The 27,191-nt window shown below is 37.7% G+C and overlaps 1 protein-coding gene across 5 annotated transcripts in view; it reads left to right on the top strand.

Annotated features, from left to right (window-relative positions):
* The window catches only part of Ctdspl2 (CTD small phosphatase like 2), a 61,683-nt gene that overhangs the window by 10,549 nt on the left and 23,943 nt on the right, over positions 1–27,191 (top strand). For 2 of the 5 annotated variants that reach the window (XM_090318452.1, XM_090318451.1), the window contains exons 2-8: positions 3,139–3,348; positions 9,425–9,563; positions 11,473–11,622; positions 13,622–13,837; positions 17,660–17,738; positions 18,679–18,790; positions 23,241–23,327. In XM_090318452.1, coding sequence (XP_090174578.1) covers positions 3,163–3,348; positions 9,425–9,563; positions 11,473–11,622; positions 13,622–13,837; positions 17,660–17,738; positions 18,679–18,790; positions 23,241–23,327 — 969 coding nt within the window. In that variant the 5' untranslated portion in view covers positions 3,139–3,162. Of the gene's footprint in view, positions 1–3,133; positions 3,349–9,424; positions 9,564–11,472; positions 11,623–13,621; positions 13,838–17,659; positions 17,739–18,678; positions 18,791–23,240; positions 23,328–27,191 lie in introns of all 5 variants that reach the window. The other 3 variants (XM_090318449.1, XM_090318450.1, XM_090318453.1) reach the window with 2 other exon arrangements.

The following is a 27,191-nucleotide window of genomic DNA, read 5'->3' as shown; positions in this document are numbered from 1 at the left end:
TGTAATCCTAGCTACTCAGGAGGCTGAGATCTGAGGATCACAGTTCAAAGCCAGCCCAGGCACTAAAGTCACTAAAGTCAGTGAGACTCTTACCTCCAGTTAACTACCAGAAAACCAGAAGTGGTGCTGTGGCTTCAGGGGTAGGTCGGCAGCCTTGAGCTAAAGAGCTCAGGGACAATGCCCAGGCCCAGAGTTCAAGTCACATGACTGAAAAAAAAAGTAAATAATAGATGATGTAATTGATACATTCCTTTAAAGGATAATATTAACACTAGAAAAAGAAGTCAAATAAAAAAGGCAGCTTTTGCACAGCCATGTTCATCATTGAACTATTCACAATAGCCAAGCGATAGAAACAACCCAGATGCTCCATTACAGATGAATGGATACAAAAAATGTATTTATATACAATGGAATTCTACATAGCCAACAAACAAGATAAAATAATCACATTCGCTGCGAAGTGGATGGAACTATTGCAAATCATATTGAATGAGATAAGCCAAGATAAAAGGAACAAAAGGCCAGTGGTCTCCTAGACATGTGGGTATTAGATTCAAATAGCACAACAGCGATGACTCAATACTTGGGTACTCAAGGTCATTGTCATGAACTTGGAGATATAAATATAGCTATATAGATATATACGTCTATGATGGGATATATATTCTATAGACATAGATATATAGATGATATGTATCTATGACATACAAAGACAGCTTAATTTTAATTTTGTTCTTAGGTTTATGTGCCAGTGACTGTATATAGAGATTCCATGCTTGAATACTAGTTTGTTAAACTTGACATTTGACATATGATGTAAAAAAATCAGTGTTAAGGGCCTGGGAGTTTGGGCTAGTGGTAGAGTGCTTGTTCAGCATGCACAAAGACCTGGGTACCATTCCTCAGTACCACATCATAGAAAAAGCCAGAAGTGGTGCTATTGCTCAAGTGGTAGAGCTCTAGCCTTGAGAAAGCCCAAGGACAGTGCTCAGGTCCTGAGTTCAAGCCCCAGGTAGTGTTAATAAAATCTTTTAATAATAAGTTTTTAAAAAGATAGGTTAAAACTGCTCAATTAAGGAAAATATGTTTAGAAAATGGAGGCTTCAGCCAGGTGTTACTGGCTCACACCTGTAACCCTAGCTACTTAGGAGGCTGAGATCTGAGGATCATAGTTCAAAACCAAAACTGGTGCTGTGCACAGCTCAAGTGGTAGAGTGCTAGCCTTGAGCCGAAGAGCTCAGGGAGAGCACCGAGGCCCAGATTCAAGTCCCATGACCAACAGAAAGAAAGAAAGAAAGAAAGAAAGAAAGAAAGAAAGAAAGAAAGAAAGAGAAAGAGAGAGAGAAAGAAAGAAAGAGAAGAAAAGAAAAGATTCTGTAGTAATTCTTTCCAATTTGGCAGTATTTTGGTCCATACCAGCTTCTGTAACATAAACTATAGATAAGCATTTGATAGATAGCAGAAATTTATTTCTTGGACTCTGTATGGTAGGAATTGTAAGATTAAGGTGCAAGTAAATTTGATGTCTGATGAAGACATGCTTCCTGATGAACTGCTGTCTAGTAATGTAACTCAGGGCCTGGATACATGCTAAGCGCTGCCTTCATACCCTCCTTATTTATTTAGTCAGTCATGGGGCTTGAACTATGGGCCTGGGTGTTGTCCTTGAGCTCTTTAGCTCAAGGCTACCCTCTACCACTTAAGCCACAGTGCCTCTTCCAGGTTTATGGTGGTTAATTGGGGATAAGAGTCTCAAGGACTTCAGTGCTCGGGGTGACTTTGAGCTGTAATTCTCAGATCTCAGCCTCCTGAGTAGCTAGGATTATAGAAGTCAGCCAACAGTGCCCTGCTAAGCGTTAAAAGGCTCAATTGGAGGTGATGGGAATTGAACCAGGGACCTTGCACATGAGAAGCACACACTCTACCACTGAACTACACCCCCCAGCTCAGTGTATTTGTTGAGCTGCCATCTGGATAACTTTTTACCTTGGCTGGCCTTGAGCCATGATCATCTTGGTCTCCAATTAAAATAACTGTGATTATATATAGAGATCACATTTTTCTTTTTTTTTTTTTTTTGGTCAATCCTGGGGCTTGAATTCTGGGCCTGGGCACTGGGCACTGTCCTTGGACACTTTTTGCTCAAGGATAGCACTGCCACTTGAGCCACAGTGCCACTTCTGGCTTTTTCTGTGTATGTGGTTCTGGAGAATTGAACCCAAGGCTTCATGTATGCTAGGTAAGCATGCTACCACTAGGACAAATTCCTGGCCCTGAGAAAATAACTGTAATTATGGGTGTGAGCCACCATACCTAGCTCTGAATCCAATGTTGTATGTTTTTTGTTTTTTGATTTTTTTGCCAGTACAGTATTGAGTCTCATGGACTTTTCTGCCTAGACAGGCTTCAACCAAGATCCTCAGGTATCATTCCAGTAGCCCTAGCTATAGGCGTCAGCCACTGCCTGGCTGAATTCTTTTTTTTTTTTTTTTTTTTTTTTGGTGTCAGTCATGGGGCTTAACTCTGGGCCTGGGCACTGTCCCTGAGCTCTTCAGCTCAAGGCCCTACCCCTTGAGCTACAGCACCACTTCCTGAATTCATTTTTTAAAGGACCATTATATATGGTAATATTGGAATGTCTCAAAATGAGCCAGCCACTTTTTAAATACTTATTATGATTTTTTAAATTATTCACTAATTTGTATTTTTCTATACTGTTTTATAAGGCCAGAAAGTCCACTATTCCCTACCTTGTTTGCTGTTTCCTCAGTGCTCACCTAGACTTGTGTCTCAAATGTGGTTAAATATTTGTAGAATAAATGAATGATTAAGCAAATGAAAATTTTTGGAGTGGGTCAAGGGATCAAAGTAATGTAGAAAAAACATACTCTCTTTGGTGTTACACTCACATTAGAGGATGTAGTATTTCAGATGTTATTGAGAAGGCCACTTGGAATAATAATGTGTGTAAAATACACAGCATAGTGCTTTTCATTTAAAATGTTTATTTCAATCTCCTTAGAGACCTGACTTTTTTTTTAAACTAATCAAGAAATTTTTTTAAATCATATAAACTGACCATATTTAGAAATACTAGGTTAAATTTTAATAACCTTTGTTGTTTTTCTAGTACAGTTTTACATGTGGCACCCATAAAAGATGAGGCTGAGAACGCGGAAGACTTCTCAGCAATCAAATCAAATTCAAACACAGCGCACTGCCAGAGCAAAAAGGAAATATTCAGAGGTTGATGATAGCCTGCCTTCAGGAGGAGAAAAACCATCAAAGAATGAAACCGGCTTACTGTCTTCAATTAAAAAGTTCATCAAAGGAAGCACACCCAAGGTAATGGTTTTATCTCATACTTATATTAAAAAACTGTTCTAAGTATGAATAGATAAGAAATTGGTATTAGTCGAGTCCATTTTGATGCAATATCTACATTTTGGTGTTATTTTACTTCTAGGATTATGTGCTAACTAGCTAGTAAAATTCATGATGAACATTATTCCGCTGAACGAGTTTACTTAGCCGTAGGTTCTTTCAGCATAGAATTATGGGATGGGAAATAAAATGTTCCTTATTTTACTTGAGTTATTTCTAGCTCTTTTTCTTTCTCTTTTCTTCTTTTTTTTTTTTTTTTTTTTTTTGCTAGTTGTGGGGCTTGAACTCAAGGCCTGATCACTGTTCTTGGGCTTTTCTCAAGGCTAGCACTCTGCCACTTGAACCACAGCACCACTTCCACCTTTTTCTATGTATGTGGTACAAAGGAATCAAACATGAGTCTTCATGCCTGCTAGGCAAGCACTCTTATCACTAGGCCAAACTCCCTCCTGGCTCTTTTTTGGTCCGTCATGGGGCTTGAACATCTGGGCTTGGGTGTTGTCCCTGAGCTCTTCAGCTCAAGCTAGTGTTCTACTACTTGAGCCTCAGCGCCAATTTTGGCTTTCTTATGATTAATTGAAGGTAAGAGTCTCATGGACCTTTGTGCCTGGACTGGATTTGAACCATGATCCTCAGATCTCAGCCTCCTGAGTAGCTAAAATTATAGGCATGAGCCACCAGTGATGGACTATCCTTTAGTTCTTATAACAATGCTTTTTGTTTGTTTTTAAGTCTTGGGGCTTGAACTCAGGACCTGGGCACTGTCCCTGAGTTTTTTCTATCAAGGCTAGTGCTTTAAGCCACAGTACCACTTCTGGTTTTCTAGTAGTTAATTGGAAATGAGACTTTCCTGCCCGGGCTGGCTTTGAACTGTGATCCTCAGATCTCATCCTTCTGAGAAGCTAGTATTACAGAGGTAAGCCACCAGTTCCGGCTGTTTTTTTATTTTATAGGAAAGAAAAGTGAATTTAGATAATACACATTTAATAATAACAGTAATGAACATAATTGTAAATAACTTGCCTAGGATAATAAAAAAAGTACAGTAATCACTAGTAGTTACTATGTGTCAACCAGTGTTCTCAGTGTTTTAAGTATATTACTGAAGTCTCACAGAAAAAAAGGTAATACTGTCTTTATAGCAATATATATAGTATTGCTATCTCTAGTGTATTCTTGATAAAAAGTAAATAAGAATTGCCTTATACTATGCTCACTTTGTTATTTGTTCATTGTGTATTGTCAGTTTAAACACTTAAGTTCATTGCTTTTACAGAATTTTGTTTTCGGGGGCGGGAGGCAGATCTTGGGGCTTGGACTCAGGATCTGGGCACTGTTCCTGAGCTTCTTTTGCTCAAGGTTAGCACTCTAGCACTTGAGCCACAGCCCATTTCTGTTTATGTGGTATTGAAGAATCGAACCCAGGGATTCATTCATGCAAGACAAGTACATTCCCAGCCACCCAGAGAATATTCTCATAGTATTCTGTGTATGTGTGTACATATATCTGTATATAAAGATAGATATAGATAGATAGATAGATAGATAGATAGATAGATAGATAGATAGATAGATAGATAGATCACGCTTTAGTTTTGTTTGATTTTTTTTTTTTAATAGTGTTGGGGATCAAACCCAGTGCTTTACCTTCTTACCATTGACCTACATCTCTAGTTTTGAGACAGGGTTTCACTGTGTAGCTCAGATTGGCCTCAAACTTAAGATCCTCCTGCCTCATTTCCCAAGTATTGGGGTTGTAGGTTTGTGATTACTCTGCCTGGCTCTTCTGACAGGATGATGAACTTCCTCATGTATCCTTTTCAAGTTCAGCTTTGTTAGACAACTCTCTGTGCTGATACTTTAGATTCTTTTACACTTTATCTTTTTCTTAACTGTTTTCAATATTTAGATGAATTTTCTTGTTTTCTCTTTTGAGTAATGGTCCTTTCTTAGATATTTAACATTACTTTCTCTCTCATTGAATTTTTCTTTTAGAAACTTGCTTACCTGCCTTATTTGTTTGTCTCCCTATCCTATTAGTGTTCTTGCTACCTTTTTTATGTTGCCAATGAATTTGACTGTAATCTAATCCTACTTTTGCTATAAAATGGCCATTATGATTTGGCACTGGAGGCTCATACATGTTATCCTGCTACTCAGGAGTCTGAGATCTGAGGATTACAGTCAAAGCCAGCCAGAAAACCAGAAGTAGCCTGTGGCTCAAAGTGGCAGAGCATTAGCCTTGAGAACAAAAGTTCAGGGACAGTGCCTAAGCCATGACTTCAAGCCCCATGATTACATCCTATCACTCCCCCAAAATAGCCATTGTGTATGTATGAGAGGGGGTTTTCAGGTAATCTAAACATAGGTTGTTCTCAACATTTATGAATATAAGACCTGTATATTTGTTCGTTAGAGCTGTCACAGCAAACTACTGGTATATTAAACAACAGAAGTCTTCCAAGTTTTCTTAGTGTAGTAGTCATCATTCTCAGTTTAGCCTAAGAAACGCACAGATATTCTGTAGGCTAGAAATCCCAGATCAAGATGATGTCATATTTGACCTCTTCTGAGGCCTCTTGGCTTGCTACTTTCTTAGCAGAGAGACTTTCCTGCCTGGGCTTTCTTCGAACCAGGGTCTCAGATCTCAGCCTTCTGAGTAGCAAGGATTATAGACATGAGCCACTAGCATCTAGTAATTTTTATCTTTTGAGATGTTTTGGCCTTTCTTCCTTCCCCTTTCTATCATTTTCTCCCTTCTACCTTTTCCTCCTCTACTTTCTTCCATTTCTTTTCTTTCGCCTCACTCATCTCTCTTTCTTTTTGTCTGTCTGTGTGTGTGTGTGTGTGTGTGTGTGTGTGTGTGTGTGTGTGTGTGTGTGTGTGTGTGTGTGTGTGTGTGTGTGAGAATCATGGGGCTTGAACTTGGCCTGGGTGCTGTCCCTGAGCTCTTCAGCTCAAGGCTACAGCCCCTGAGCCACAGCCTCACTTCCTCTTTTCTAGTGATTAATTGGAGATAAGTATTATGTTCTTTAGGTCTCAGCCTCCTGAGTAGCTAGGTAGGATTACAGGCGTTGAGCCACCATGCCCAGCAATAAAACACTTTTTTTGACAAGATCTCACTGTGTAGCCTTTGCTGGCTTCGAACTTTTGATTTTTCTGCCTTAGCCTTGAGAGTTCTGGGATAACATTCATGAGCCACGTGTCTTAATTTGTTTCTATTTTATTTTAAAAATGAAAACCTCTAACAGGAGCTCCCTTGTCAAAGAGCTATCTAGGTATGTGAGTTTGTTTTTCCTTTTAACCTAATTTAACAACAGACCTTAGGGGTTGAAAGTCCTACTTTCTCAAGTCAGATAAGCCTTTGTTTCCATTTGATTGCTTCTAGTACCTTTACTTTGTATTCTTGAGATAATTTCCGGTTTCTAAAACTGTCTGGAGGTACCCAAGTTGTTTTGGAGGTCCCAGTTACTGTGTTAATGCTATGGTTACAAAGTTATAGGAGCATTAGTAGTCTGCCTTGCATATTCTTCTTCATGGGCTTTGCTGGGCCCATTTTGTCATTGCTATTTCGGAATACAAAGTTTTCAGAAATGTATGTTTGTGTCATAGCTATTTGTGGTATAGTAGCCATACTAAGAACCTTCATGGGGAAGCTGAGCTTATTACATGTAAAAGTTTACCTACTTTTTTTTTTTTTTTTTTTTTTTGCCAGTCCTGGAGCTTGGACATTGTCCCCGAGCCTCTCAGTGCTCAAGGTTAGTTTTCTACCACTTGAGCCGCAGTGCCTCTTCCAGCTTTTTCTGTTTATGTAGTGCTGAGGAATTGAACAGAGGGCTTCATGCATGCTAGGCAAGCACTCTACCACTAAGCCACATTCCCAGCCCTACTTTTTTTTCTTTTTTCCTTTTTTTCTCTTTTTATCGGTCATGGGGCTTGAACTCTGGGCCTGAACTCTTCAGCTCAAGGCTACTGCCCAACCCCTGGGCCTGGTTGTTGTTCCTGAGCTCTTCAGCTCAAGGCTACTGCCCTACCCCTGGAGCCATAGCCCCATTCCTGGTTTTCTAGTAGTTACCTGGAGGTAAGAGTCTCACATTCTTTAGTGCTGCGTGAGACACCGCACCTGGCCCTACTTTTTTTTTTTTCCTAAGGAAGTTTGTAGAGGGCCTGGAGTTTGGCCTAGCGGTAGAGTGCTTGCCTACCATGGAAAAGGCCTGGGTTTGATTTCTCACTGCCAATAATATCTTCCAATATCCTATATTGAACAGTATTTGCAATAATATCTTCCCATTTTGGTCCAAAAATGGGAAACATGCAAATTTTATTTTAAAAATGACCTGATAGGGCCAGGAGTTTGGTTTAGTGGTAGAGTGCTTGCCCAGCATTCACGAAGACCCAGGTTCCATTCCTTGGTACCATATACATAGAAAAGAAAACTGAAGTGGTGCTGTGGCTCAAGTGGTAGAGCTCTAGCCTTGAAGAAAGCCCAAGGACAGTGCTCAGGCCTTAAGTTCAAGCCCCAGGATTGGCAAAAACCCCTATAATAGTCAACTTAAAAAAAAATTATTGTAGCTATTATTATTAGTTACTCAAAGTAAAATGAGGAAAAATTACTCCAGTTGAATAAGAATCTTGATATGTATAAATTAAATATACAGAATTGGATATATAATTCCTATTAAATGATGTAAGTAGTATCATTAAATCAACAAGGGAATTCATTATAGGCAAATATTACAGTAACAGAAGAAAATGATTCATGCAATGGATGACTGGAGTATTTTACAAATGAGAAAAATAGTTGTATCAGTGGAGGAAAACAAATCAAACTAAAGCTTAGAAGTGTATTGTTGATCATACTGCACGAATAATATAAACTGTTCATGTGGACCAATCCAAATAAGGTAGCAAACAGGGATCTTCGTTAAGAGGTAGACTCCTTGGTGTTAATTTGGGCATTTAAATAATTGAAACTGGTAGTAGGGGTATGGCCCTATATTTTGATAATATGTAAATGCCAACCCTTCCAATGGTGTATTTCTTCTTTACAATGAGTGTTTAAGGAAATAGTCTCTGTTCTTTAGAATAGTTCTATTTATGGAGAAATAATTAAAAAAATGAAAATATGTTAGACAATTCAGTATTTCAATAGCAAGGAAAATTTAGGGAGATAGAATCTGAATTGTGGGGATTCTCTAATTATATTTGTGTCCAGAAACTACATTAATACTTGTAAATTACTTCAACATTTTCCTGTTTTTAAACTAATATTGCATTTTGTTTTTCTACATTACAAAAACCAGAGTAAAAGTATATTAAATATTGTATTTTATCCCTTAAGAAATGTAATTTGGGGGCCGGGAGTTTGGCCTAGTGGTAGAATGCTTGCCTAGCATGCACAAAGACCCAGGTTCGATTCCTTGGAACCACATACATAGAAAAAAAGCTGGAAATGGTGCTGAGGCTCAAGTGGTAGAGCTCTAACCTTGAGAAAGTCCAGGGACAGTGCTCAGGCCCTGAGCTCAAGTCCAAGACTGGCAAAAAAAAAAAGGAATGTAATTTGGACAACTCACACCTGTAATACTCAAGAGGCTGCAGCCTGAGGATCAAGGTTCAAATGCAGCTCATACATAAAAGTCCCAGTGAGACTCTTATCTCCAATTAACTACTCAGAACTGGAAGTGACTCAAGTGGTAGAGCGCTAGCCTTGAGCACAAAGAGGCTCAGGGACAGCGCCCATGCTGTGAGTTCAAGCCTTACAACTTGGGGGACGGGGGGGAGAAAGAAGGGCCAGGAGGATGGCCTAGTGGTAGAATGCTTGCCTAGCGTGCATGAAGCCCTGGATTCAATTCCTCGATACCACAGATAAAGCTGGAAGTGGTGCTGTGGTGCAGGTGGTAGAGCACTAGCCTTGAGAAAATCCAAGGACAATGAGTTCAAGTCTTAAGACTGGCAAAAAAAAAAAAGGAAGAAAAGAATTAATTTGTATGTCAGAATGATTTTATTCAGTGCATGTTTTTTCTTATTATATTTTAAGGAAGAAAGAGAAAACCCTTCAAAACGGAGTAAAATTGATCGTGATATAGATAACAATTTGATCACATCAACACCAAGAGCAGGAGAAAAGCCCAATAAACAGTTATCTCGAGTAAGACGGAAAAGTCAAGTAAATGGAGGTTTGTTCATACTTAGATATTGTGATTTTTAAGTGTAAGCAGAGATTTCTTACCCCTTAGGTTATAGAATGCTTGCTAGAGGCCCTGAGTGTAACTCTCGGTTATGGGGGGCGGAGGGGAGAACAAATTTTTTACTTTGAGCACCTTTTACTTCCTTTTGTAATCTGTTTTGTGTTTAACTATTAGTAGCATAAAACAAAATAAAAATTGGTCTTTTTTTAAAAAGTGTACTTTGCTGGGTGCTGGTGACTCATGCCTATAATCAGTCCTAGCTATTTAGGAAGTTAAAACCTGGAGGATCGTTTTTGAAACAAGTATGGGTAAAAAAATTATGAGATTCTGGGGGGTCAGGAATGTGGCTTAGCCTTGCATGTACAAAGCCCTGTGTTCAATTTCTCAGCACCACATAAACAGAAAAAGTCTGAAGTGGCATTGTGGTTCAAGTGGTGGAATACTAATCTTCTTGAGCAAAAAGAAGCTCAGGGACGGTGCCTAGGCCCTGAGGTCAAGCCCCAGTACTGGGAAAAAAAGAAAAAGAATTGATATGGTGCAACTTTTTAAAAAATCTCTTAATAGGCTCATTTCCTAAAGCAGCAGTAATTGTGCCAATCTAATTGAAATGTGTACGAAAGTTTTTTTCTGGGTCATGTTATTAAGTTAGGCCAGTAGTTCTCAAGTATAAGTGATACCTTCCCACTAGTGGTTAGTTTATGTCTAGACTCTTTAGTTGTCACACCCTGTGGAGAGGTTGAAATAAATATCAAGCCAAGAATGTGACAGGGCTGCTACTAAACATCCTACACTGCAGGAACAGTACAGCTCCTTACAACTAAGAATTATCAGGCATAAATGCCACTAGTACTTGATGTTGATAAATCCTGTCAGTAATACATTATATAGCTGTAAATCTCCTCAAAGTCAAAATGGATAGGAAAAACATTAAAGACAAGCAAGCAGAGCTTTAAAGAACAACACTTTTGGAGAACATGGAGTTCTCTTTTAACCAAAGCTGTCTTAAGTACCACAGTAATAATAATTCTTCCCTGGCTCCCCAGTGCAATATGATATCTAAAGTGACTAGTGTCTAGAAAAAAGAACAGAAGAGAAATAAGTATTTTAAGAAGCATGGTAGAAATGAAGTAAAAGCTGTTGAGGATCAAAGGGAGGATAAATCAACATTTCTTTGATTTTTGTTTTATATTTGCCAAATATTTGAGTTTTTTCTTCTATTTATAAAACAACTTGTTGTTCTTCCTAACACTCTGAAATAGGGCAATGTCTGTGAATGATTTTTTTAAAAAAAATTGTTTGTTTGGAGTGATGCTGGGGAATAGAACTCAAGTACCTTATACATACTGAGGACATGTGCCTTCTTGTAAAAGCTTGTCCTGGGCTATTCTGCTAGCCCCAAAATGTTACCTTAGTTTGTTGTTTGGTGGAGTTGAGGATCTCACCTTGGGATTTATACATGCTTAGCAAGTGCCATACCATTAATGTACATAACTATGGCTATAGTTACAGTACATTGCTTTACAGTAGTTTTTTGCCTTTATTTAATTTAGCTGTCACTTGTTAGTGATGGGTATGTGAGAAGGTTTTGACAAAACGCAAATCTTGCATTTATGTTCATGGTCTTGGTAACTAACTTCTTTGCTTGCTTACAAAGAATTACCTTCATATTCTGCTGTATGATGATGATCTGAGGTCCCTATCTATATAATTCTAGTTGTAAAATCGTCTTTGAAAAATCTCAGTAAATATTAGCATTTGTGCATTATAAGCATGTTAAGATCACCAAATTTGTGACTTACCTCAGAATTTTTAGTAACCATTCCTGAATATTATTAAATGAAGTTGTTTTTAAAATAAACTATAGCTTGTGTCTGAAAGTTATTGTTTTGTTTCTTAGAAGCTGGTAGTTATGAAATGACAAATCAACATGTAAAACAAAATGGGAAATTGGAAGATAACCCTTCCACTGGAAGTCCTCCCAGGACTACATTGTTGGGGACCATATTTTCTCCTGTCTTCAACTTTTTTTCACCAGCAAATAAGAATGGTAAGTATATAAACCATTTTTATATAATAAACAGTAGCTGTAGTTAATGATTTAAAAATATCCTTTTTATTTTATTGGTGTATATCATCTAACTCTTATATTTGTTTATAACCTTTATAAAATGTGTAGTTAGGGCCAGGAGTGTAGCCTAGTGGTAGAGTGCTTGCCTAGCATGCATGAAGCCCTGGGTTCAATTCCTCAGTATCACATATTCAGAAAAAGCTGGAAGTGGTACTGTGGTTTAACCAAGGACAGTGCCCAGGCCTTGAGTTAAAGCCCTAAGACTGGCAAGGAAAAAAAAATGTAGTTTATTGAAAGCATTTTTTTAATAACTGAAATATTACATTTAGTTACATTTAGTCTTGTTATTGTGAACTTAACTTGATAGACTTTGGGGGCTTTTTTTAATGTACTAAGATGAACCATTTTCAATATTATAGGTCATTAAAATGAAATTCATTGAAAATCCTGGATTCAAGCAATACATGGCTTTTCTTGCCCCTACCTGGCACTTAAACTTGGAGGCCTCATTCTCTTGATTGGCTTACTAACATACAGATGGCACTCAACATTTGAGCCATGCTTCCAAACTAGCTTTTTTTCTGGCTTATTAGAGAAAGAATCTCTTGGACTTTTCTGCCTATACTGGATTTAATGGCTTCAGACCTTAATCCTCTAATCCCAGTTTCCTGAGTAACTAGGATTATAGGCATGAGGCACAGACACCTGGTTCCTGTGACCTTTATAGCATTTTTTAATCACTTGGTTATTTTTCCTCCAAAGGGATTTTTTGATACTGAAAAATAGTTAATTCAACTTAGATTAGAGTTAGATTAGATTGGTGTTAGATAAATGCAGTAAAAAATACCCTGCTGGGCATCAGTGGCTCACGCCTGTAATCCTAGCTACTTAAGAAGCTAAGATCTGAGGATTGCAGTTTGAAGCCAGCCTGCATAGGAAATTCTATGAGACTATTATGTACAGTTAAGCAGCAAAAAGCAGCAAGTAGAGCTGTAGCTCATTTGATAGACTGCGATCCTCTTGTTGATGTCTCCCATGTAGCTGGGATGGCAGGCCCAGCATGTGAACTTTCTGTTTGGGCTGGCCTAGAACTGTGATTTTTTTCTTTTTTTCTTTCTTTCTTTTATTTTATTTTTTTTCAAATCTCTACCTCTTGAGTAGCTAGGATGATAGGTGTGAGCAACTGTACCTACTTCTGTGTCTTTTAGTAATAAGGCTCTCATGGTTAAGGGAGTATTTAGTTTATTCTTAACTAATTCTGCTTGAAAATTTACATTTTCCACAGTGCCTAGAATGCTTATTGTTTGAATTGGGAGAGTCACAAGTTGAGGATAATGAATGTATATAAATGCCTACTACATAATGTATACTAGTTAATGATACTTGATTTATGACTAGAAGTTGCTGTTATGTAACTGTAAGTAAAGTTTTCTAGCTAGGCACAGTGGCTTACATCTGTAACTCTGGTTCTTAGGGAAACAGAAATCCAGAGACTTATGGTTCAAGGCCAGCCCAGAAAACAAGTTAGCAATAGTCTATCTCAGCTAGTAGGTGATAATAGGTGGTATATGCATGCCATCCTAGCTTATGTGGGAAGAGTAAAAAGGAAGATTGTGGTCCAGGGCAGTCTAAACAGGTGCATGAGGTAAAAATTAAAAATGGATCTGGGCATGGTTCAAGAGTGCTTAGCAAATAAAAGGCCCTGAGTTCAATCTCCTATACAACAAAAATAAATAGTACACTCTATAAATTAAATCTAAACTGCTCAAAAGCTTAAGAAAAACTTTATAAATACTTCTGTAGTCTATAGTAGCTTTTCTTACTCATTGAAATGCCTAAGAAAGACTCGGATTCACTAAACAGTTATATTTTTAGCTTTGTTCTTATATGAATTATCAGTCTAATAAATAAGTTGTACAATGATGATTGCCTTTAGTTTTTTTCTAAATGAATGATAATCTACTGAATTTGATTTCAGGAACATCAGGATCAGATTCCCCAGGACAAGCTGTGGAAGCTGAAGAGATAGTAAAACAACTTGACATGGAACAGGTGGATGAGATCACTACCAGTACTACTACATCAACTAATGGAGCAGCTTACTCAAATCAAGCAGTTCAAGTGAGGCCATCAATGAATAATGGTTTAGAAGAAGCAGATGAAGCAGTCAACCGTGATATCCCACCCCTTACAGGTGAAGAAAATTTCCAATTTTTTTAATGCATCTTCATGAATATTTATAAAAATATAGTATTTTTCTATTTTAAAGGGGCAGATTAAATGCAAAATTCTTTCTTCATTGAGCTTAAGAAACATTAAAATTGGAACTAAAACTGTCCCAAAGCCAATATGCATATAATCTTAGACTTTTATATCTGAAATATCTACCTAGATACAAGCAATCTTATAACTTTAGATTTATTTCATAAATGACATATTTACTGCCCAAAAGACTCCTAGATCTCTCCTTGTTACCTTAGTTTCACAGCCTAACTCTGGGACATTACAAAGCCCTGACATAATTGTTTATTCTCAAGTCTGTTGCAATTGAAATATGGGAAAAAAAAAAATGAGACCAAGAATGTATTACCTTTGAGAGCTATGGTAGGAATTCATAAAAGATATAGCATGAAACTTTTAAACTATTATTTAATTTTCTTTTCTTTATTATTATAAAGGTGATGTACATGGGCCAGAGTTTGACTTAGTGATAGAGTGCTTGCCTAGCATGCACAAGACCCAGGTTTGATTCCTCAGTATCACATACATAGAAAAAGCCAGAGGGCCGGGAGTTTGGCCTAGTGGTTAAAGTGCTTGCCTAGCATGCATGAAGACCCGGGTTCGATTCCTCGCTACCACATACACAGAAAAAAAGCCGGAAGTGGTGCTGAGGCTCAAGTGGTAGAGCTCTAGCCTTGAGAAAGTCCAAGGACAGTGCTCAGGACCTGAGCTCAAGCCCAGGACTGGCAAAAAAAAAAAAAGAAAGAAAAAAAAAAAAGAAAAAGCCAGAAATGGTGCTATGGCTTATGTGGTAGAGCGCTAGCCATGAGAAAGCCCAAGGCCAGTGTTCAGGCTCTTGAGTTCAAGCCCCAGGACTGGAGAGAAGGGGAAAAAAAAACAAAAACAAAAACTGATGTACAGAAGAGTTAGTTACATAAGTCAGGTAAAAAGTGAATTTTTTTTTTTAGACAACCCTTTCCTCTATCAGTTTTTTCCTCCCATTCCCCCCCACTAGTTGTATAAACTGTTTGTTGTTGTTTTGTTGTTTTGGGTTACTCATGGGGCTTGAACTTGGCCTGGCCGCTGGCCCTGAGCTCTTCAGCTCTTTCACTTGAGCACCAGAGTACTACCGGTTTTCTGGTGGTTAATTGGATGTAAGAGTCTCATGGACTTTTGTGCTAGCTTTGAACCTCGATCCTTAGATCTCAGCCTCCTGAATAGCTATGATTACAGGCATGAGCCACTGGTGCCTGGGTAAACTATTCTTAGAAGTGAAATAAAACAGGAGGTAGGAGTGAGGCTCAAAGCGGTAGAGTAACTAGCCTTGATTGCAGAGGCTTTGGGACAGTGCCCAGGCCAAGTTCAAACCCATAATTGACCAAAAAAAAAAGCAAAACAAAACCCTCCACAAATCTGAGGATGGCTATCCCTGGTACAGACTCCAGGCCTTGAATTCACCAACTTTGAGGAGTCATAGATAAGAAGATAGAAAGCTAACTCTCCCATTTACTTGGCTTTCTGACTTTGGACAAGTTAATTATGCTCTTGAAACAGTTTGAAACACTTTTTTGTTTTGTTTTGTTTTTAAGCTTTAAAATGGTAACTGCTTGCTTTTGCTTATTGGCTGGCACTCTACCACCTGAACCACACCTCTAGTCACAGATCTTTTGTCTTAGATCTGTTTTCTATTTCTGTAATATCAGGTACTTGAGAGACCCAGAAAATGTATATTGATTACATATGCTTTACTGTAAAGAAGTAGACTACTTCTTTTGACTTTTAAAAACAACACTGAAACAAGACATTTAAAGGAAACAATTTTGAAACTTATATTGTACTAATCGTGTTATACATTGTATTAATAATAATGTAAAGAGAAAAGCAGCAGCATACTGGGAATCCATATATTTAAATTTGTCCAATAAAAGATTCCTGTCGGTAATGTTATGCTTCATATTCATTGATATTTATGAACATTTGTTTTTTGTGATGCGAACTGTTGATAAAGATGAATAGGATATGCTCCTTGATTCTGAAGTTATTGATCTAGTTTAAAGTATCAAATATAGGAAAAACTTAAAATGATAATGCTAATACAGATAGATTATATAAATTATTTTGTAACATGGTTTACTCTGTGATGCAATTACTCTGAGATGATGTGAGATTAATAGAGATAACATTTATTGATTTTAAATGATAGGAATGACAAAAAAATACTACTTTTTCTAAACTTTGAGGAGCCATAGATAACAAGGTAGAAAGCTAGCTCTCCCATTTACTTGATCTTCTGACTTTGCACAACTTACTTAAGCTCTTGAGACAGTTTGAAACACAATGTTTTAAGCTTTAAAATGGTAACAAGCTTGGCTAAGCAATGTGTGTCCTAGTCTTAGGATCATTTAAATCCAGAAATTAAAAACTACCTCAGGAGCCAGGAGCGTAGCCTAATGGTAGAATGCTCACCTAGCATGCACAAAACCTGGGTTCAATTCCTTGGTATCATATACACAGCCCACTGTGGTTCAAGTGGCAGAGCACTAGCCTTAAGTAAAAAGTGTCCAAGGACAGTGTCCACGCCCTACATTCAAGCCCCATGACTGGCAAACAACAACATCAACAACAACAAAAAACTACCTCAGGCAACAGAACAGTTCCCATTTCACAAATTGATAGCTTAGTTCAACACTGATGGCTCACCCCTTGTAATCATCACTATTCAAAAGGCTGAGACCTAAAGCATCACCATTTGTAGCCAGGCTAGACAGAAAAATCTGTAAGACTCTAACTCCAGTTACCTAGCCAAATGATGGACTGAGGCAGGACTCAAGTGATAGAGCACCAGCTGAATAAGAGCTTGAGACCCTGAGTGTAAACCCTAATACAGCCATAAAAATGAATAAAACAAGACAAAAATAATAAACAGCTCAAGATAAATAGCTGGGCATGGTGGCACACATACCATCTCAGCACTCAGGGGGCAGGGATAGTAAATGTTCTAAGCCAGTCTGGGCTACAGTGAGACAAGGTAATAATAATAGAGGGTTTTGAGTGGTAAGTATATGAAACACGAAAAATTCTTGTTATCTAGTTGCTCAGTAAATATCTTTTCTCTGAAATCAATAGGAACTTGAAACAGTAAACTGGTTGAAAGATTTATCTTCCATTATCTTTCACTGATTATATATCTAAATTGTCACAGATGAGCCGGGCTTGGTGGCTCACACCTGTAATCCTAGCTAGCTACTCAGGAGGCTGAGATCCAAGGTTCCCGGTTCATAGCCATCCCAGGCATTAAACTCTGTTAGACTCTTACCTCCAGCTAACCACCGGAAAACCTGAAAGTGGCTCTGGGGCTTCCACCTTGAACTGAAGAATTCAGGGACAAAAATTGTCACAGATGGAGAAAATAGTTCTGTGTACATGTGACACGCATTTGCTAGATACAAATGCTGTAATGTTTTATTGTCACTAACGAGGGTCTGCTTCATCAACATTCCATTTCTGCAGGACCACAGGAACTTTTTATTGAGTTGTACCTTAAAACTTTGAGACATTTCCTGTTTAGCCTGGAAAAAGTATTTGTCCTTCAATTTTTTTTATACTCATTCATGACAGATTTTTAAGTTAGAGCTATATGTTACTAAATTTTCTTTTTAAGACTTTCTGAATTCGTTTTAAGTTACAGTACACAGGGCCTTAGGGAATATCTTGTATAGAAGCAATAAAAATGAATACTTCATGGGAAACATTCAGTGAGTAAAAAGAAACATTTCTTTTTCTCCTCATTAAATAGCACCAGTAACTCCCGAGAGTGGTTATTCCTCAGCCCATGCAGAGGCCACATATGAAGAAGACTGGGAAGTATTTGATCCGTGAGTTGATTTTCTGGTTTTTAATTTTTTTTGGCTTTTTTTCATTGAAAGCAGATATATTTCCTGGCATGGACATAGTAGCGGGTAGTATCAGTTCATCTTCAGCCTTTTTTCAGATATAGACGTTAGAGTTAGGTATCAGTAGAAGATATTCATCTTTCTCTAATCATTTTAATCTGCTTTTCCATGGTCCAAAAAAGATGTGCGTTCATTAGAACCTTTGAATTTTGATCCTCCCTAGCACCTTTAGCCTCCTTCCCCCAAAATCCCCCCTCCCCCGTTAACAGTATACAGATAGAGTACTCTCCCACAATGCTGGGCAGTGAGTTGCAGCTCCCAATCTGAAGGGTAAACAACCATTACTCTGCACTGTCTAATATATTCCCTGGTTATTCTTTATAAGCACTAGTGTTGGCAGATTAGATTTATTAAATGCATTTTAGGATTCTGTGTAACTTTAGATGGGTTTGTCACAGATAACCCCATAATAATAGGGAGGGGGAACATCTCTTTTATAAGGAATCTCTGACCTTGAGGGGTGAATACTTTTAATAGTGAGTTATGGTGAATACTTACTTGTATATTTTCACTTCTGTTTTATAAACTTTCTTTGCTGGGTTAAATGTGCTTTATTAACAGTTTTTGTTGTTGTTGTTTTGCCAGTCCGAGGCCTTGAACTCAGGGTCTGGGTACTATCCTTGGGCTTTCTCAAGGCTAGAACTCTACCACTTGAGCCACAGCACCATTTCTGGTTTTTTTTTTATGTATGTGGTACCAAGGCATCAAACCCAGGTCCTTGTGCATGCTAGGCAAGCACTCTACCACTAGGCTAAACTCCCAGCCCCTTAATTCACAGTTTTTAAATGGAATGAATTTAGTAATATGTTTGAGCGTAACATAAGGAGGTATGTTGAAATTTTTTTAAAATTTAACTTTACAGGTATTATTTCATCAAACACGTTCCACCACTGACAGAAGAACAACTCAATAGGAAACCTGCTCTTCCATTGAAAACAAGAAGCACACCAGAATTTTCTCTAGTTTTAGACTTGGTAAGTACATTACCTTCAAAGGATAGAAGAAAGAAATTAAATTGTGTGGGGGGTCACCAGTGGCTCACGCCTATAATCCTAGGCTGAGTTCTGAGGATCATGGCTTTGGCACAAAAATTGAAAATCCTCCATTAGACTCTTATCTCCAATTAACCACCAAAAAACTGGAAGTGGCACTGTGGCTCAAGAGGTAGGATGGTAGCCTTGAACTGAAGAGGTTAGGGATAGTGCCCAGGCCCAGAGTTCAAGTCCCTCCACCACAAAAAATTGTTTTTTAAACTCACAGTCCAATATCTAAAATAAAACAAATGATGAGTAGCCATCACACTATGATATGCTCTGGATGTTCTGAATTTTTTTTTTTTTTTTTTTTTGGTGCCAGTCCTGGGGCTTGAACTCAGGGCCTGGACACTGTCCTTGAGCTTTCTTAAGGCTAGTGCTCTTCCACTTGAGCCACAGTACCATTCTGGCTTTTTCTGTGATGTAGCACCAGGGAATTTAACCCAGGGCTTCTTGCATGCTAGGCAAGCATTCTACCACTAGGCCACACTTCTGGCACCCTGAAGTGTTTTTTTAGTCTTAAGCTAGAGTCCCTAGTTTGATTGGATTTGTTGCCTTTTGAGAATTATATTTATTTTGGGAGGGGGTTTGGTTGTGGGGGTTGAACTCTGGGCCTGGGCACTGTCCTTAAACTCTTCAGCTCAAGGCTAGCGCTCTACCACTAGAGCCACAGTGCACCACTTCTGGTTTTCTGGAGGTTTATTGGCGACAACAGTCACAGGGACTTTTGTGCCTAGGCTGGCTTTGAACTGTAATTGTCAGATCTCAGCCTCCTGAGTAGTGTAGCTAGGATTACAGGTGTACATACCACTAGTGCCGGACCTGAGAATTAGCTTTAAATGTGTTTTCCTTTCTAGTTTTTTCTTTTCTTTTATGGTAGTACTGGAGATTGTAGTTAGGGCCTTGTGCATTTTTTTAAGTAGGCACTCTACCACTTGAGTTACATCATACCTCTTTTTTCTTTCTTTTGTTTGCTTCTTTTTTTTTTTTTTTTTGCCAGTCCTGGGCTTCGGCTCAGGGCCTGAGCACTGTCCTTGGACTTTCTCAAGGCTAGAGCTCTACCACTTGAGCCTCAGCACCACTTCTGGCTTTTTTCTATGTATGTGGTACCGAGGAATAGAACCCGGGTCTTCAAGCATGTTAGGCAAGCACTTTAACCACTAGGCCAAACTCCCGGTCCCGTTTTGTTTGCTTCTTTTCCTTTATTTATTTATTTTTTTAAATTAGGTGGTACTGGGGTTTGAATTGCAGCCACTCTCACTTAAGCCATGCCTCCAGCTCTGCTGGAGTTATTTTTCAGATAGAGTCATGCTGATGGCCTAATCTTGAACTGTGATCTTCCTACCCATGCTTACCATGTGGCATGTGCCACTGTACTCATTCTTCCCTGTGTTCTTGAGGCTCATGTGATTGTTATGATAATTGTGATCAAATTTACGGCCTTGCACTAAATTTGAGTGCTTGCCTAGCAAGCAGAACTATATTTCCTTCCCAAGAAATTCTAAGTTAATTTGAATCATTCCAGTTTTTTTTTTTTTGTTTTTTGGGTTTTTTTTTGCCAGTCCTGGGCTTGAGCTCAGGGCCTGAGCACTGTCCTTGGACTTTCTCAAGGCTAGGGCTCTACCACTTGAGCCTCAGCACCACTTCCGGCTGTTTTCTATGTATATAGTACTGAGATATTGAACCCGGGTCTTCGTGCATGCTAGGCAAGCACTCTACCACTAGGCCAAACTCCCAGTCCCAATTTGAATCATTCCTAAATTTTAGATTCTTTTTAGTTAATAGAGTCAAAAGTAAAGTTTCTTATTGCTATGAAAGTCTCTTAATATGCTCTCTTGATACGGTTTTAAGAGTCTAACATACATGTGACTGTCCATAGCTGTATTGCCAGCTTCTGGAGAAGCTGAGGTAGTAGGATGGATTGACTCTAGGAGTTTAAGGCCAGCCTAGAAAACAAGCACGGCCCCTACCTGAAAAATATTTCTATATTTTAGTAGGAAATTTATATTCCTAGGCCTGGAGTTTGGCCCAGTAGTAGAGTGCTTGCCAAACATACGTGGAGACCTGAGTTCAATTCCTTGGAACCACATACATAGAAAAAGCCAGAAGTGGTGCTGAGGCTCAAGTGGTAGAGCTCTAGCCTTGAGAAAGTCCAAGGACAGTGCTCAGGCCCTGAATTCAAGTCCCAGGACTGGCATAAATATTAAAAAATAAGATTTAAATTCCTTAGAATCACAGGAGAGTTTTGAAAACTGAATGTCTCAAATCTTTCACTATCCACATTTATCATCTACTTATAGTTTCATATTAGCAAAAACAGTGTCTACAGTCCTCTATCTGGTGATGTTTTTAGGAAAAAATTTGTTTTGTCCTTTCTTTTTTGGTACTGGGACACTGCACTTGCTAGGCAAGCGCTTTGCCACTGAGCTTACATCTCAGCCCTCAGAAAATTTATGTCAAGAAAAAAATTGTTTTTTCACTTGTTAGTTTTGGGATACTGAGGTTTGAACTTGGTGTCTTCTGCATACTAGTCTTCTACTGTATCACTCAAAGCTGTCATATTTTGGTCTGAGACTAGAATTCAAACACTTGATCTGATGCTTTCACTCTACCTCCTGAGCCATGCCTCCAATCCCTCAACCTTTTTTTTTTTTTTTTTTTTTTTTTTTGCCACTCTTGGGCTTGAGCTCAGGGCCTGAGCACTGTCCTTGGACTTTCTCAAGGTTAGAGCTCTACCACTTGAGCCTCAGCATCACTTCCAGCTTTTTGCTATGTGTGTGGTACTGACGAGTTGAACCTGGGTCTTCATGCATGCTAGGCAAGCACTCTACCACTAGGCCAAACTCCCAGCCCCTCCCTCAACCTTTTTAAGAAGGATGTTTCATTATTTCTTCACACAGGACTCGTATTTTTTCTCCAGGCCAGACTGGACTGCAATTCTACCTATGGCTGGTGTAGCTCAAACAAAATGTTCGCTCCTACCAGTAAGCAGCGTGTGGTAGACCCTACTATCCCGCTTAGAAAAGAAGTATATCCTGTAGGATTGTTGTCCAGGCCAGTCTGGGCAAAATGCAAAACAATATTCGAAAAACAAGTAGAGCAAAAAGAGCATAGAGGCATGTCTCAACTGGTAGAGTTGAGCACTTTCACTTAAGCCATGCCTTCAAGTCCTAACTTGCAAAAGCACAAGGTCTTGATTTCAATTCCCAGTACTGCTCTCTTCCCTCAAAAGGGATAATCTAAAAGAGAATGAAAAATTTCAAAACTGATGATTAATTCAAGTTTGATATGTAAGTAGAGGATAAAATGAGATTTTGACCCATTTTGTGGTCATGATATTAACCTGTGATCAAGTTATTTTGAGTCTATTATGAAGGAGATGTAGAGAAGGAATGATAATTCCTTGAGTTTAAGTAATTTATAGAAGTTTTATGGTAAAAATAGGTTGAATAAGGAGTAGAATTAGGTATACTCAATTCAAGAAAGTTCTAGGAACTACACGTTTAGAATAGAAACTAAAGCTGGGTGTGGTGGTGTATAACTATTATCACAGCACTTGGGAAGTTAAGGTAACAGGATTATGAGTTTATGAGGTAACAGGGTTATGAATCTGAGCTACCACAAAAAGGAAGGCAGTGAGGAGGGGAAAGATTATATATGTGGTTTTGGCAGCTGCAGTTGTTCTCAAACTGGAGCTGTATCAGCTAGAACAATAGCATAGTAAAGATTGCTAAACTGCAGCCCTTATTTTGAATCATTCAAAGGGAAGCTAGACAATTTAATTTGCATTTCTAAATCCTTTCCAGATGATTCTGGTGATGTTTATTGGTTTAGGAAGCTACACTTGAAAACTATTGACTTCCGAAAATCCTATTTGAAATTGCTATGCTACATATAGTACTGCAGTTTAAAATTCCACATATAGGGCCAGGAGTTTGGCCTAGTGGTAGAGTGCTTGTCTAGCATGTACAAAGACCTGGGTTTGATTCCTTGGTATCACATATATAGAAAAAGCTGAAGTGGTGCTGTGGCTCAAGTGGAAGAGCACTAGGACCTGAGAAAGACCAAGGACAGTGCTCAGTCCCTGAGTTCAAGCTCTGGGACTGGCAAAAACTGAAATAAAATAAAATTCCACATACAAATGAGTGTTTTTTAAAATTAATGTTTTTGGTGACCATGACCACTTAGAATTATGATTTCAGGATGCTTATATGTTTGTAATCCCAGCATTTGAAAGGCATAAGCAGGAGGATTGTGAGATGGGGCCACATAGCAGGACCATTTCTTAAGACACCCTCCACCCAAAAATAAAAGTGTTTCTGTGTCAACAAGAGACTTTAAGTGTGACTTAATGTTTTGATTTATGTTTTTTTTTTTTTTTAATTTTAAGGATGAAACACTAGTGCACTGTAGTCTAAATGAGCTAGAAGATGCAGCACTTACCTTTCCAGTCCTTTTCCAAGATGTTATTTATCAGGTAATTACATTTTTGTTTAAACTTGATATTTGGCCTATTAGTCATTGAACACATTGGTGTTCAGTGTGTTTTTCTGTAGATTTTCTAATGGATTTTATCAGTATTTTAATGGTCTGTTAACACAAAGTAGCATTGTGCTAGTTAGTTACATAAAAGAACGTTCATTTATTACCAAAAACCCCCCGGTTTTTTAATCCATTGATATCAGCTACTTTCATAATCTTTGCCAGCAGGTGGAGGCAGAAGCACTGACATAAATCCCCAAGAGGAACTTGCTAAGTTAACATCTGGTGTTTTGGTTTTTTTTTTTTTTTTTTTTTTTCCCCATAAAGCCAATTCATTTAAAAAAACAGCTCATTCCTTGTTGGTCATTTTATTTCCTATAGGAATTATCTGTAAAATTATAGTTTGTTGGACATATGTTAAACCACAGAAATTACAGACACTATTCTAATTATTGCTTTATGTGAAACATAACATTCTCATATATAGTGGTGAACAGTGTGATAGTGTAAAAAAATGTAAAGACTGTTAAGATTTCACTATGGATTGTGTTGGCCATACCTCTTACTTTGTGTTTAAGCTCCTTATTATCTGATTGATGTAGTTAAGTGGATATGTTTTGAAAACTTCATGGTGTCTTTTTGTGGTAGCAGTTTTTGTATTTAATTAGTATTATACTTCACATATGCCAGTTTCTGGAAAATTAGAGAAGAGTCTAAAAGTTTGTTGTTGGTCAGGAGGAAGCCATCTGGGCATTAATAAAGAAAGCTACAGAGCATTGATCATGTGAATAATGAAAAGTTCCTGGATTGTTTATCTGATCTTGATAGGCTAGAATATGGTTTTAGTTTTCTTGGCAGATTTTAGCTGCTTTTTCATAGGAATCATAAAATTTCAGAGATAAATAGAGGTTTATTAAATATGTCATGTGGTAATGAGTCACAGGAAGATTTATGTTAGTAGTAATTGTCAACTCTAATTTAAGCTAGATAGATTTTGAAATACTTGAACACTGTATTCAACTATTTTATTTAGTAAACTGGATTTTAGTCCTGATACATAAGCAGATGATGATTATAATTTTCGACTCCTTTTTAACTGGTTATTATTTGCTATAAGGCAAATGGTGTATTGTCTGCCAAACAGGTTGCTCTTGTTTAGTACATTTCAAGGATAGGAGTCTAATGAAAATTGCATTTTATAGCAATAATGCTTTTCTTTTTAGTTCAATAAGTTTGTTGTTTTGTTGCTGTTTTTTTTTTTTTAATGAGGCTTTTATTTGGGGAGATTGCATTTGAAAATAGTGGCTAGTTCTTTGGTTTGGGAAAGGAAAGCTGTTTGAAAATATAGGTAAATAATGATTTTTGACATTACTTCTGAGGTTTCCAGACCCGAGATTATTTCTTACAGATGACTTTTGTGTTGTTCATGTAATTTTTAGCAGAGAAATAGGGAAACTGGAAAGTAGATTTGGTTTTTCTTTCAGTGTGACCATAAGTAGAATTTTTTTTCTTATTGCTTCCACCTTTTGTGCCTTTAACTCTTCTTTTAAAAAGTTCTTCTTTCATGTGGATCTGATAATTGTCTTTTGAAAAAAGGCTTATATCAGTACATATGGTACTATTTAACAATTATATATGTACTGCATCTACTTTTGTGGAATTCTGGGAACTTTTTCCTTATGAATTTTTGAGTTATTCTTTCAAAATCTGAAAAAAGTGATCTAGCCACAATAGCAATGAGCAGGAAATTTGACTGTTTGAAGATATGGAGATGGTTGCATTTTAACATTATGACTTTACTATATTAAGTACAGATTTAGTTCATCTTTACTAAATTTTTGAGGCTGTCCATGGTTAATATTGGGTACATTCCCTTGGATTTCTGGTTTTGGCCTAGTCATTCTATCTACTTTTTTTTAAAAAAATGAAGAACTCTTTGGGCTAGGGTTCCCCCAATTTTTTCAGACCAGCAAGCTCCCTTTAAACAGGGAATGATGTCTTTTAAACTTTCAGTGGTGTTGTCTCCATCTGCTGGCAAAGAAGAAAATATACACAAGGGTCTGAGATGATCTAAGAGATTTTGGAGAAACCACATTATTAGGTAAGATGTAACTTACATATTTAACCACTGTACTATAATGTGGCCCACTTAAAGGTAGAAACCTGTAAACTACTGTATATACTCTTATTAATAATACTTTTTTCAGGAGCCAGGTGGAGTGCTCACCTAGCATGCACAAAGCCCTTGGTACCAAATGCACAGAAAAAGCCAGAAGTGGCGCTGTGGCTCAAGTGGCAGAATACTAGGCTTGAGCAAAAAGTGCCCAAGGACAGTGACCAGGCCTAGGATTGGCACACACACAAAAAATACTTTTTCAGGTGAAATTTACATGACACAGCTATGACATTTATTTGTATACTACAGTATATCATTTCCATAGCATCCTCTTTTCCCACTGTTAAGATAGAATCAATTTATCTGACTCAAGGCCAGATAAAGTGTCCTCTTAGGACTTAATTTCACTTTTGTTTTCTGTTTTATTCAAAACAATTTAAGGCATAAATATATCTTAACGGTTGTGTGTACCAAGAGTTTATAAACTTTGGCCAGGAGTTTGGCCTAGTGGTAGAGTGCTTGCCTAGCATGCACGAAGACCCGGCTTCCGTTCCTCGGTACCACATACATAGAAGAAGCTGGAAGTGGTGCTGTGGCTCAAGTGGTAGAGCTCTAGCCTTGAGAAAGCCCAAGGACAGTGCTCAGGCCCTGAGTTTAAGCCCCAGAACTGGCGCAAAAAAAAAAAGTTTGTACTTCAAACTTTCTACAAAACACCAGCTGTAAATATTTTAAGGATTTTTTTGTTTGTTTTAGTTTGGTTTTTGTGGTATTAGAATTTTGAGATCAGGAACTCACACTTCCTAAGCATGTGTTTTACCACTTAAACCACACCCCAGCCCAATATTTTAGACTTTATATTTCTATTGCAATATGAAAGTAGCTATAAACAAAAAACCATTGTATCTTGCTTATACTTACAAAAGAAGTGGTAGGCTGGATTTGATCAACAGATTACAGATAAATGAAATATGTGATCCAATAATTATAAGAGTATATACTGTAAATTTGCATATTCAAATTATAAATGCAAGCAAATAATCAAATGTTCAAACTTGTTTGTACATGTTAAAATTTTAAATTAGATTAACAGTTTGCTTGTGGGCTTTCTTAGCTTCCCCCCCCACCAGCCCCCCAGATTAAAGCTTGAGGAAAGTTTTAAAGTAGACAGCACTCACATTTAATGATTGTCTGACTTCATAATATATATTCTTTTGGACTGATTAGTATGAATAAGCTTGATTAATTCAAGTCTTAGACTTTTCAAGCAGGACGATTGAGTGAGTCTGAAGTTAGTATGTACAAAAATTCCATTTCTTAGTGGTTAAAGAAAACAATCCTGAAATTAAAAGTTGATGTATGCTAGCACTAACAATATAGAGATTTATAGAGATAAGACTGAGATAATTGTGTGTATGGAGAAAAAAAATCAAGGAGAACTGGTTTTTGTAAGGAGGATATGGCATTCACAAAGGCAAAGTATACTGTCTTTTGTTTGGATAGGTGTATCTTTTTTAACTGGCATTTTTTTCCTGAAAATTACTTTATGAGTTATTAGGAAATCATTTATTCATAAAACTGTACAACTATATTTTATAGAAAAAAAACAAGTGCATGATCACTTCCAATGCACGTGTTTAATCTTTAAATACTTAGTTTATATTGACACATTGTCAGGAAATCCATCTCGTGGTGTTACTCAGTTAAGAGGTCTCCACTGTATTTAGTTTCTGTTCCTGCAGATCC

The sequence above is a fragment of the Megascapheus bottae genome, chromosome 25 (assembly GCF_031878675.1).
Source record: "Megascapheus bottae isolate mThoBot1 chromosome 25, mThoBot2.hap1, whole genome shotgun sequence".
Classification (NCBI taxonomy): Eukaryota; Metazoa; Chordata; class Mammalia; order Rodentia; family Geomyidae; genus Megascapheus; species Megascapheus bottae.
Note: the sequence above shows the minus strand (reverse complement) of the source record. Positions and strands in the feature narration are given on the sequence as shown.